A 10,992-nucleotide genomic window follows, 5' to 3' on the forward strand; every position below is an offset into this window, starting at 1 on the left:
TGTGTGTGTGTGTGTGTGTGTGTGTGTGTGTGTGTGTGTGTGTTTTAAGGTGAGCAGCTCAGGCTGCGGGCGGTCTTCCTGATTTATTAAAGGCAGAAGAGGAAAAACAAGCTCCAATGTCCAGATCTACTTAGTAACCACATCCACACATTTAGCGGAGGTGAGGGGCCTCTAGGAGGACGTTCTGGATTCCCAGAGGGCTGCCACACCGCCTGCCGTCCTGCTGACCTCTCTCTTTGTCTCAGCAGAACCTTATAATAACAACAGCCATAAATCTTTTAGTGGCTTCCATTCTCCTTCTCCTCCTGCAAAAGCCCTGCACGCATTTATCAGGTCCTTAAAGATGCTCAGGGACCACGAGCTCCTCCTTGATCCACCTCCTCACCAGCCTCGTGCATCTCGCCAAGTTTCCTTGGAACCACATCTCGGGTGGGGTCCCACCGCGGAGTGGTGGGGCACGGGGAGAGCGTGGTTGAAAAGTGGCGACAAAGTGGGTGCCGTCTAGGCTCAGGTTTTGACTGGAGTGGTCCCAGCACTGCCCAGCTTCTGGCCGCCTCATCTCGGTGCCCTGGGGAAGAGGAGAGCACCTTAATCTCTCCAGGTCAACGAAGGGGCAACGGGACTCAACAGAGAAATGCCAGAACAGGTGTAATGGGCACTTACGTCGCCCGCTTTTCATGATCGGCTGAAAATGTAACAAAACTCCCATTCTTCTGGCCACACTTTGAGATCTGTGGGTTAAGAGTTCCTTTAGAGGCACAGAATACATTCCCTGATGTCAATAGCGAATTGTGTATGAAGAAAAATGTAATGCTTTCAGAACATTTTCTTTTGGGCTTTGTCCATGATTAGATTACACTAAATTACAGAGTACAGATATCAGGCAATTACTCTTTGCTTTTTAACTATTCAATTTCATGGCAAATCCACGTAGCTCAGTAATTATAAAATCATAGCGATGTGGTTGCCGAGAAAATACCTCATCATCTCCATCTTGTGAAGCTAGGTTCAGGTCGCCCTGTAATTACCAGTGGTCCTGTTAAGTGTAAAGTACATTCCAGACGAAGAGGGGTAATCTGTAACTCTCCGTAACTGCCAGTTTTCTGGAGAGATTCTTGCAGATTTTGCCAGATAAACCTCAGTGACCTGTGAGGAAGAACGGCGTCCTTACCTGACTGGTTCCTCTGGGCACTCTCCCAGTCTCTGCTCCTGGCTGGGGCCTGGCCCTGGCAGTGGATCGCTTTAACCAGGAGTGTGTCTGTCTTTACTTCTGTTTTGTGAAAATGTGGTCATTTTGTCTTGGCTCAGCTCACAGTCTCCTCCCCAACCTCCCCCCAGTTTTAATTTCTTCCAGGGCTGTGCATGTCCTGTAAGCAATCGAGTCTGCTGTGCTGGAAACCGAGGAACTCGGAGAAAAAGAATTATTTGAGCCAATTGTGAGAAATTGAACATCGGCAGGAGGAGGAAAAGGAGAGAAGAAAGGAGCCGACACGTCTAACCAGGCGGCTGGGGCACTGTGCATACAGATGCAGGTGGTGGCTGGGTCCCTGTTGCGGCTCATTACTGAGAAGCACTTCAGAGGCCGCTGGGTGAGGGTCAGGGACAACAGCGCGGAGCTTTGAACGGGGCTCTAGGTGCTGTGGTTGCGGAGCCAATTCCCATTTTAAGAAATGCAGACTGCCTGGGGCATGATCCCCTCGGGGTCTCATTTCTCTCCTTGGCGCCTATTTCAACACTGCTATTCAGCCCCAGGATCTTAAGGAAAACCCCAGCGGGGTGGTGGGCGTGGAGGGGGAGGAGGGAGGAGGGGGAGGCTGGGGGGGGGGGGGGGGGAGGTGAGCGCCCCCTGCTGGTGATGGGGGAAGGTAGTCTCACTGTAGGGACAGATCCTGAGCAGAGACACAGGGAAAGACACAAAAGCAGTGTTTTCTCCATAGAAGGAGCCGGTGACCGTTTAATGGTTTTTCTGCTTTTTTGGAATGGGTTCCAGATAATGGCGGGAATGGCGTGGTGGTACTCCGAAGGGCGAGGAGGAGTCTTGGATCCAGTTTTCCCCAACAGCATGCTTTGTAGATTCCTACGTTTCTCCCTCCCTTTTCTCCCCTGCCCTGTGCAGCCCTCTCTCCAATTATTACAGAGTGTTTTGGCAGCGTTTCCTGGGAACCTGCAGCTGCCCTTGGGATGATCAGTACGTGCATAGGAAATTGTGGGAATGTGCAGCATGGAGGGTGTGGGTCCCATGTAAGGCTTGGGTGTTCCTCAGGACCATTCAGAGCATCCCCAAAGGACCATCCTTTTTAAAGGTTGGGGTCGTCTTGTTCCGGTAGCTACTATCTGTGGCTAAGTTCTCGCAATGGTTGGGGTGGGTGGAAATACGGAATGGGCCTCATGTCTAATTGCTGATAACCTATGGGTAGAGGGAGCTGTGTTTCCTCTAAGGCCCCAGTTTATAAATAAATGAACATCCATTAATGTAACATTAAATTAGAATGAAATTTCCCATCCAGTTTTGTTTAGGAGGCAGAAATCAGTGGGTTGACTGTGGAATTTTGCTGCGGATGCTGGAGCATGCAGTCACAAGGTGATAATAATGATAGTAATTTGCCCGTGCCTGTACCCTCATCTCAAGGCACGTATTACCACCTGGCTTTTGCAAAGCCTCATTGAGGTTAAAGGGCTAGCTGGAAGTTACTCAGCAAGGGGTTGAGTACAGAAGTCTTACGGCTCTCCAGCCCATTAGACCTTGAGTTTGCCAATAAACAGAAAGTGGAGACCTGAATTCCTCGCTCTGCCACCGACTGGTGTGTGGGCCGAAAATGCCATCTCTCTGGACCTCAGTTTCCTCACCGGCACAAATGTTGCAATTCCGTGGGTCTCACATGGTATTTGAACGGAGAATTTAGCCAAGGCACACGTTTTGCTACTGTATATGTGCCATTTACGGCTAACTCCCTCTGAGCTTGATTTTTTCCCCCCTTTATGCAATAACCCGGGGTTTGGCCTTTAAAAATTAAAATATTAAATAAAAGAGTCGTTTCTGTTTATTTGCCACTTTATTTGCCGGAGGGGGCTTGCTTGGGAGAGAGTATTTTCCTTTGGAGCCCGGCTGTGGGGCATGCAGATTCCGGGGTCTCCCTCGGGTGGGAGGGCGCTCCCAGTTTCATCCACCTTCCCCTGGAGCGGGCTGTCATTTGTCTGTTGGGGAAAAACACAGGAGGTCTGCAGCTTGGTAGATTCAGCGGGTCCACTTCTAAGCCTGGCCGCCAACCCAGGGCCAACCCTGGGAGGAGGGGGCGCTCCCAGGGGAGGCTGGGCCAGGCTTCTGGAAGCTCTGCCTCTAGCTTTCTCTGTAGCCTGGGGCAAGTCATTTAACCTCCTGGTTCTTCCATTTCAAACACCAACTCCCCACCTCTCTCCTCTCCTCCTGGGGACCCTGAGAAGTAATTAGTGGCTGTTTGTCAGACAAGTCCTGGCTTTGCACAAGTGGCTCCGGCAGACCTTGAAGGGCAGACCTTGAACCAGGCAAGGCCACGTGGAGCTCAGGACTTCGATTTGTAGAACAGATAAAGAAAATGCAGGCTTCTGCGGCCAGACTGCCGCAGGGTTTCCTTCAGAGGAACTGCCCGGCTTGGATGGTGTTTTGGGAGGGAACACGCGATCTGGAGCAGGGGGAGGGTTGGGTGGGTTGTCGTGGTCAGCTCTGCCAGGAGGGTGTTTGGGAAAGGGGCCTGAACCATCAGGGCAGGGCCTCGAGATGCCCCTGGCTGGGGAACTGGGCCTCCCTGGTCCCCAGGAGCCATCTGAGCCCCTGCTCTGTGATCAGGCTTCCATCCGAGATGGGGGCACCCTCTCCCGGAGAAGACCACTTCATGTTCTCAAGCACAAGGCAGAAAAACAAATCGCCATCCCCAAACCCTGCTCAGATGCACTCTGGGAATATTAACGTGGGTGGACAAGGCTGAGCCCCAGAGGCAGAGGCGCCCTGCCTCCCGTACCGTTCCGGGCAGGCAGAAGGACCTCACTCAGCAGCCCTTCCAGGGCGGCCCGGTACTTTTCCAGCTGCCTGGAGTTCATCCTCGTTCCAATTGCCACAGGAGCAGTCAGCTGTGAAATAAGGCAGAGTTAACAAGAAGGAAGAGACACGGAGAGCGCCATTAACCCCTGGGCGCCTCACGGGCGGCAGGAGGCACTGCCAGGAGCCACACCACCCTGCGGCCCCATTCTGCCCCATCCTCTGGGAGCCTTGGCCTCCCAGGACCCGGCAGGGAATTCTGGCACCTCCCCCCAACTCGATCCAGGGGCCCGGATCCTGGGAGTCCCCCGGACTTGCTGCCCAGGGACGATCAACAAACCTCCCCTGGTGGGGAAGCTGGGACAGGAGGGGAGGGTCTGCAGGAACCCACTGCCCCCACCCTGCCCCTGTCTTTTCATGTGGGAGGAAACTCTCCCTCCCCCTTCTCCTGAGTAATGATAACCAGCACTGTGAAGCCTTAGGGCACAGGCACCATTCTAAACGCGCTTCGTGTATATTAAGCCTCTCAATAACCCTGTGATGTAGGGATCATTAGTGTCCCCATTCTGCAGAGGAGGAAAGGGAGGACAAAGGGGTAGGATAACTCGCTCAAAGCCACACAGGTACTCAGTAGCAGAGGGAGAAGGTGCTATACCCAGGAGAGCTGACTCCAGGGTCTGTGCCCATGACCACCAGGTCTTCTCTAGCACCGTGGGGACACAGGCGAGACCCCAGAGTTGCTGTCTGGAGGCTCATCACCAAGAAAGGTGGTTGTGGCAGAGCCGGGGATGCTGAGCTTGCTGTCACCCCCAGAGCTTCCTGGTTCAGTGGTGTTGGTTTGCAAACCAGCTGGCAGACTGGGAGATTGCCTGCCTGTCTGGAAAGCCGCGATGGAGGAGTCCCAGGCCCCCCACCCCCACCCCTCACTGGTGGTGGGAAATGGGCTTGGGATGCCTGAAGGCAAGCAAAGAGTCCCCGTGGGCTCTGGCCTCCAGCCCTGTGGTGTCCTCACCTTACAATGAGGAGGCTGGACAGAATGATCTGGAAAGGACCTCCTGGCCTGTATATCATGTTCTAGGGGGATGGAAAGGGGACGACGGGTACTTCACCCTCAGCCTCTGAGAGGCATTCCACAGGATGTAACATGTGCTTTAAACTGCCTTGGGTGCGGAGGGCAGTCCTGAGGGAGCTCCCCTTTGCCAGCTGAACCAGTCACCCCCAGTTCCTCCTGGGGAGCCCAAGGAGCATGTGGGAAGGAAAGGCACACTCCCCTAACCCCCTAACCACCACCCAGGGTGGTGACAGCACCGAGGAGGCCATGACCGACCTCCCTGTTTATGGACAGCTGATGGGGTCTAAAGACCCCTGGCTGGTGTCCAGCTCAGTTTTGCCCTGACTGTGACCTTGGCAAGGCCCTCGTTCTCTCTGCATATCAGTCTTTTCCTCTCTCAGGCCTCTTTACAGGGAAGTGTCCCTCCCCTCAGTCCTGGAGCCCTTCCTTCTCCATCCATACCCACCCCCTTAAGAATCCCACTGTCCTGGCTTGAAACTCCAGCTAATTGCCGATGCCTCCCACATTGATGTCTGCAGCCCTGAGCGCTCCTGAAGTCCAGACGGCTATATACACCTGCCTTGTGCGACGCCTCCACCTGGATGCCCACCAGGCATCTTATAGTTCACAGGTCCTGTCTGACCTCCTGACCTTCCTCCTGCCATCCTGCAGCCAACCATAGGCTTCACCATCTCCCGAGTGGCAAATCTATCCTTCCAGGCATTCTGGCCCCAAACCTCAAAGTTCGTTTTTACGTTTCTCTTTCTTTATACCCTGCATTCGTTCTTTCAGCAAATCCTCAGAGCTTCTAACTCGAAATTATTTCCAGAACCTGACCACTGTGCTCTGCCTCTACCTTGACCGCCCTGGGCTCTTGGATGTGCTAGCAGCTCCTCGGTGGTCTCCCGAATCCTGCCCTTGCCCCTTCGGGCTGCTCTCAACACGGAAGCTGGGGAGACTCTTCTAAAATGTGAATCTGATCATGTCCCTCCTCCGCTCCAAAGCCCCCAGCAACTCCCACCTCAGCAGAGGGAAGGCAAAGTCCAAACAATAGCCTACAAAGCCACGATCTGGTCCCACCTCCCTCTTCCTCCCTGACTCCCTCTGCTCCAGCCACTCCAGCCTCTTCACTGTTCTTCCACACTCTTCCACCAGGCTTCCTCCTGCCTCAGGGCCTTTGCATTGACTATTCCTGCCACCTGGAATGCTCTTCCCCCAGATATCTTTGTGGTTCCCTGCCTCACTGTCTCCAGGTCTCAGCGCTAATACCGTCTCCTCGTGAAGCCCGCTCTGACCACCCTGTTGAGGTTGCAACCCATCTGCCTCCAGTCCCTGCCTTATTTTCCTCCACGGCACCTGTTAGGACCGGCCACATTATGATGCTTGTTTCTGTATCCTGTCTGTAGTCTGCTGCCCGTCCTTCTGGCATCTCATTTTCAGTCCCCCACTGCAGTGTGAGCTTCACAAGCTCGGAGGATGTATCTGTTTTGTTCACCGCCCTATCGCCAGGGCCCAGAACCGAGCCATGCTTCACACTTAGGGCTCAGTGTCTTCTCATCTGGATAAATGAGGCTGAGAACTTAAGAGCCGCACTGGACAAACTCAAGGCTCGCTCAGGCCGCCACGATCTGTGCATCCTAACGCAGCACTGCAGGCCCCAGGCCCTGGGTCTTGACACTGTAGTCGTCTCCCAGGGCACCCTTGTCCTCTGTCTCCTGGTGACCGCAGTTGCCCCCTGACTCGTCTCCTGCCTCCACTTGTGCGGTCCCAGGTCTTTCTAAGTCAGATGAGATGACTTCCCTGCTGTGAACTCCCCAGTGACCTTCCAGACATGGCGCCTGGACCACTAGGCCCTGCCACTCTCTTGTCCTCTCCCAAGTGTGCCCTGGCCTTGGGGGCCTCACACCTACCACGTGCTTCCTGAGCAGGGCCTTTGCCGGCACTTTTCCTTCTGGGACGTCCTTGCTCTAGCTGTTTGCATGACAGGCTCCTTCTCATCATTCTGGTTCCAAATCAAATAAATGTCACCTCCTCTGAGAGGCCTCGTAGCCAAAGCAGTGCCCCCAGCCCCCACCCCCTCACCCTCTATCATGCCTCCTTATCCGGTGCCTTATTTGAGACAGCTGTGTCATTGTTGGTGTCTGTATCTCTCCTAGGATGGAACTTGTTGCCTGAATGTCTAGTTTGCTGCTGTGTTCCAGAACAATCTGTGGCTGGCAGGGGGAACACTTCCCCACACTAGGTTTCTCTGCATTGTCCCCCTGTCTGCTCACCTTGATAACTTCGTTTTCTTCTTCCTCTGTGGGCTCCACAGGGTCCAGAGGGCCCACTTCCTCAGACCTCTGCTGTACAATCAGGGATTTCTTTTGCCCTTTGTTCCGCTCCTTTTCCTAAGGGCAGAGCACAAATTTGCACAAAACCTGCCATCTCTCCACCGCCCAGATGGCCCTCGCCTGTCTCTGCCCAGGGTGCTAAGTGGTCTGAGCTTCCCACAGGCCAAAAGAGTTCTCCCAGGTGCCTCTACACGAGGAGTTCCAGAAGCCCAACCGCTTACAAATGGCCCTCAGAGTCGTTCACCAATAGGTCAACTTGAAGAAGAATCCGTTCCTTTGTAGTTCAAGCATTGCACCCAGATTGTTACTGTTAATTAAGTTAAAATGCTGAAAATAAGGGCTGCCCTTCATGCATATTAAGTGTGAAAATGTGTTTTTTCTTTGCAGAGAGCCCATAAAAAAGGTGGCAAGACAGCCTCGCCTGGGAGGGCGCCATGGGGTGGCCCAGAAACTGGAGTCCCTGGGAGGTGATTTATAAGAGGCGAGACAGGGAGATGAATTATGGAGGAAGGAGTTTGCAGCTTCTTCATAGAAATCCCGGTGCCTGGCAATTCTGAGGAGCAAAACCACAGAGCAGATCAACGCAAAGCGTTCTTTGGTTGCCATTTTGCTAGTTTATGTTCTACCGACGTTGATTGTTTCTGCCCAGACCTAAACCTTACGTGGCATCCTGCTTGCCAGGTCCCGGGGCACCGAGATCAGACACACCTCAATCCTTTGGCTTCTCTAATGACCCCCTTGGGATTCAGCTCTGGGCCTTGCCTGCAACATGGTGATTCTAGAACAATTGGTTGTCCCTTCTGGAGAGGAAGCTGGTGGTAGAGAAACTATGTTTAGAGAGCCTGCTGCCTCTCTTCCATATTTCTATGTCTACCCCTGAAGAAGGGGAGCTGGGGCCGGCCTTGCCTCTGCAAAGGACATAGGCCACTGGGTATGTGGAAGCTTGCCCCAGACAGAGTATGGAGGTGCAGAGGCCATGCGACCTCCCAGAGAACGGATTCGTGTGTTTGTCCCTACTGGAGCCGAGTCTCAGACAGGTGGGACACGATAGTCCCATCCAGCTCCTCAGGTCAAAGAGAAACAAATATCTGCACAAGATACTCAGAACCGCTTGACATCTAAAGTAAAAGGCACGGGGAGCCAGGTCTGGCAATCCAGTTTTCCAGAGGCCCTGCTGCCTGAGTTCCATTAAGCCTGCCTTGTTTTCTTCCGGTTTTTTTTTTTTTTTAAATGTTTATTTATTTTTGAGAGAGAGAGAGAGAGAGAGAGAGAGAGAGAGAGACTGCATGTGAGCAGGGGAGGAGCAGAGAGAGAGAGGGAGACACAGAATCCGAAGCAGGCTCCAGGCTCTGAGCTGTCAGCACAGAGCCCGATGTGGCGTGCGAACTTGTGAGATCATGACCTGAGCCAAAGTCGGACGCCCAACCGACTGAGCCACCCAGGCCCCTTTTCTGGCTTCTAAAGAAGAGGCTCTGACCAGCACTCCGTGGGGGACCAACCCCTCGCCCCCTCCTTCTCTCTGAAGACCCCTGCTCAGTTTTCACCTTTTCCCTTCCGACACCCCAGGGAGGCTTCTCCCGCCTCTGAACTTAGCACTTAACCATCAGCATCACTTACTGGGCAATTAATACCGTCCTGCCTTGTGCCATGTCCCTTTGTTTTCTATTGTTAGCGAATTTTTCATAGGATTGTATCTTGGCTCCTGAGCCTGCTCCTTGAAGGCGGAGGTTCCTTGATTTCCTCGCATGCCTGGCCTCTCACCCAGGGTGGCCCTTTGTACTATGGAGATGCTCAGCAAATATTTATCGGCTTGTTAAATCGGCTTGGGTCTGGGTCCTTCATGCTCCCCTCAATGTCACTGATGCCAGCTATGCAGCTGATTAAACGTGGGTTTCCCCCAAGGGACACTTGTGCCTTAGAGAGACTAACACCACCTCAGCGCTGAGCAGCTGTGAGTCACTTGGACCACGCTGGGGAGGCAGGCAGCCTGGGGGATTTCCTACCCGAATCCTCTGGAGCTCGCTGTGGGTGAAGATGGGAACGAAGGCTTCCGTCTGGGAGGCCAGCATGACGGCCACGTGCACCATCAGCAGGACAGCCACGGCCTTGCGGGACACCATCCTGGGGCTGAACAACGACAAGAAGCTCTTGTCAGGTTCACGGCGCACACCCTGCCGATAGCTGTGATGTTGAGCAAGCCGCTCGGCCTCTCCTCGTGTGGGCCGGGTGTGGTGCTTTACCAGAGGAGCTCAGAGGCCCTTCTCTGCCCCAGAGAGGTGAACAAGTGCCTGGGAGAGGCCGTCCGGCCCCCGTCACACAACTGGGGGAGAAGCATCCCACACGCCAGCCACCCTCGTTGTTACCGGTGAGGTCTTCCAAAGCTTCCAAAGCTCGTGAAGGGGGAAGGTCTCCATGTCTCAGAAGAAAAACTCTAGATTAGCAACAGAATGGTGTCCCAAGACTCAGGGAGCCCTCACTGCTCCCTGGGATGGACCCAGGCCCTGATGACCCTGGGTGTCCCCAGAAACACCAGGCGAAGACCTTGGGTCTGAAGAGAAAGAGGCTGGGACCCTTTGCTCCGGGGGAAGGCAGAGACAGATGGAAATTTATTTTCAGCAGGGAGCAGCATCCCGGAGCTGGGAGCGGGGTCTCCACCCTTCTGGGGCCAGCGCTGGCTCGGAAACAGGACTCTTTTGAGCCCCAGCTAGCTGCCTGTTGGTTACCATCTAGAAAGGACAAGAGTTCACCTCTGCCCCGCACCTCCCTCCACCCCACCTCAGAATGCCACGAGTGCTGGGGGTGCCTGCGTGCCTGTGTGGGGCCTCCTGTGTCCCAGGATGGGAGTAGGTCTGGAATGGTGGGCCGGAAGGTGGGCCGCCGACAGTTGCCAGGGACCAGGTGGGTGTGGTGACCTCAAGAGTGCAACGGCTTAAGAAATGGGGTCAGAGAGTACCTGGGTGGCTCAGTCTGTTGAGCATCCAACTCTTGATTTCAGCTCAAGTCATGATCTCAGGGTCATGGGCTCAAGCCCTGCCTTGGGCTCTGCGCTGAGCATGGAGCTTGCTTGGGATTCTCTCTCTGCCCCTACCCTGCTCATGCTCTCTCTCTCTCTCTCAAAATAAATAAATATTAAAAAAAGAAAGAAAGAAAGAAAGAAAGAAAGAAAGAAAGAAAGAAAGAAAGAAAGAAAGAAATGCGGTCAGTTGGGCAGACTTCAGGCCCTGTTGGGATGGTCCAGTGGCAGGGGTTGGCAAGGGCGCTTCCTGCTGGGTACCAGCCTTAGTTGATTCTGTAAGTAATTACCCCGGTGCTCAGTGTCCCCTTCTAAGCCCTCTCTCACATGATCCTCCCACTCATCTGGGAGCAGATGAAATCTGGGGAGGGGAGGAGGCCTAGAGAGGTGAAGACCTAGGGAGGGGCCAGGCCCCAGAGCGAGGAAATGAGACCAGGGGCGGCCCCTGCTGCAGCCGGCGTGGGGGTGATCACAGGGTTGCAGATAAAGAGCTTTGGGGGAGTCGGCCCGGGGCTGCTGGTGGGAGAGGGTCGTGCCCTGGACTGGCCTCTAAGTTTCTCTGCGGGTCCAACCCCAAATCCCC

At 54.3% G+C, this 10,992-nt stretch overlaps 1 protein-coding gene across 5 annotated transcripts; it reads right to left on the minus strand.

The window, feature by feature from the left end:
• Positions 1-3,052: 3,052 nt before the first annotated feature.
• MLN (motilin) lies at positions 3,053-10,385 on the minus strand. Of its 5 annotated transcripts, XM_042938483.1 has the most exons (5): positions 9,637-10,378; positions 9,400-9,523; positions 7,337-7,453; positions 3,996-4,104; positions 3,053-3,195 (listed from the first exon to the last, which is right to left on the minus strand). In XM_042938483.1, the coding sequence occupies exons 1-5, from the start codon at positions 9,729-9,731 to the stop codon at positions 3,188-3,190; spliced, it is 453 nt and encodes a 150-aa protein (XP_042794417.1). In that variant the 5' UTR covers positions 9,732-10,378; the 3' UTR covers positions 3,053-3,187. The 5 variants fall into 5 exon arrangements, 4 of the variants coding, with proteins under 4 accessions (XP_042794417.1, XP_042794416.1, XP_042794418.1 ...); XM_042938482.1 differs by having other exon boundaries at positions 3,053-4,104; XR_006202544.1 differs by lacking the exon at positions 3,053-3,195 and having other exon boundaries at positions 4,063-4,104; positions 6,974-7,453.
• Positions 10,386-10,992: the final 607 nt, after the last annotated feature.

The sequence above is a fragment of the Panthera leo genome, chromosome B2 (assembly GCF_018350215.1).
Source record: "Panthera leo isolate Ple1 chromosome B2, P.leo_Ple1_pat1.1, whole genome shotgun sequence".
Taxonomy (NCBI): Eukaryota; Metazoa; Chordata; class Mammalia; order Carnivora; family Felidae; genus Panthera; species Panthera leo.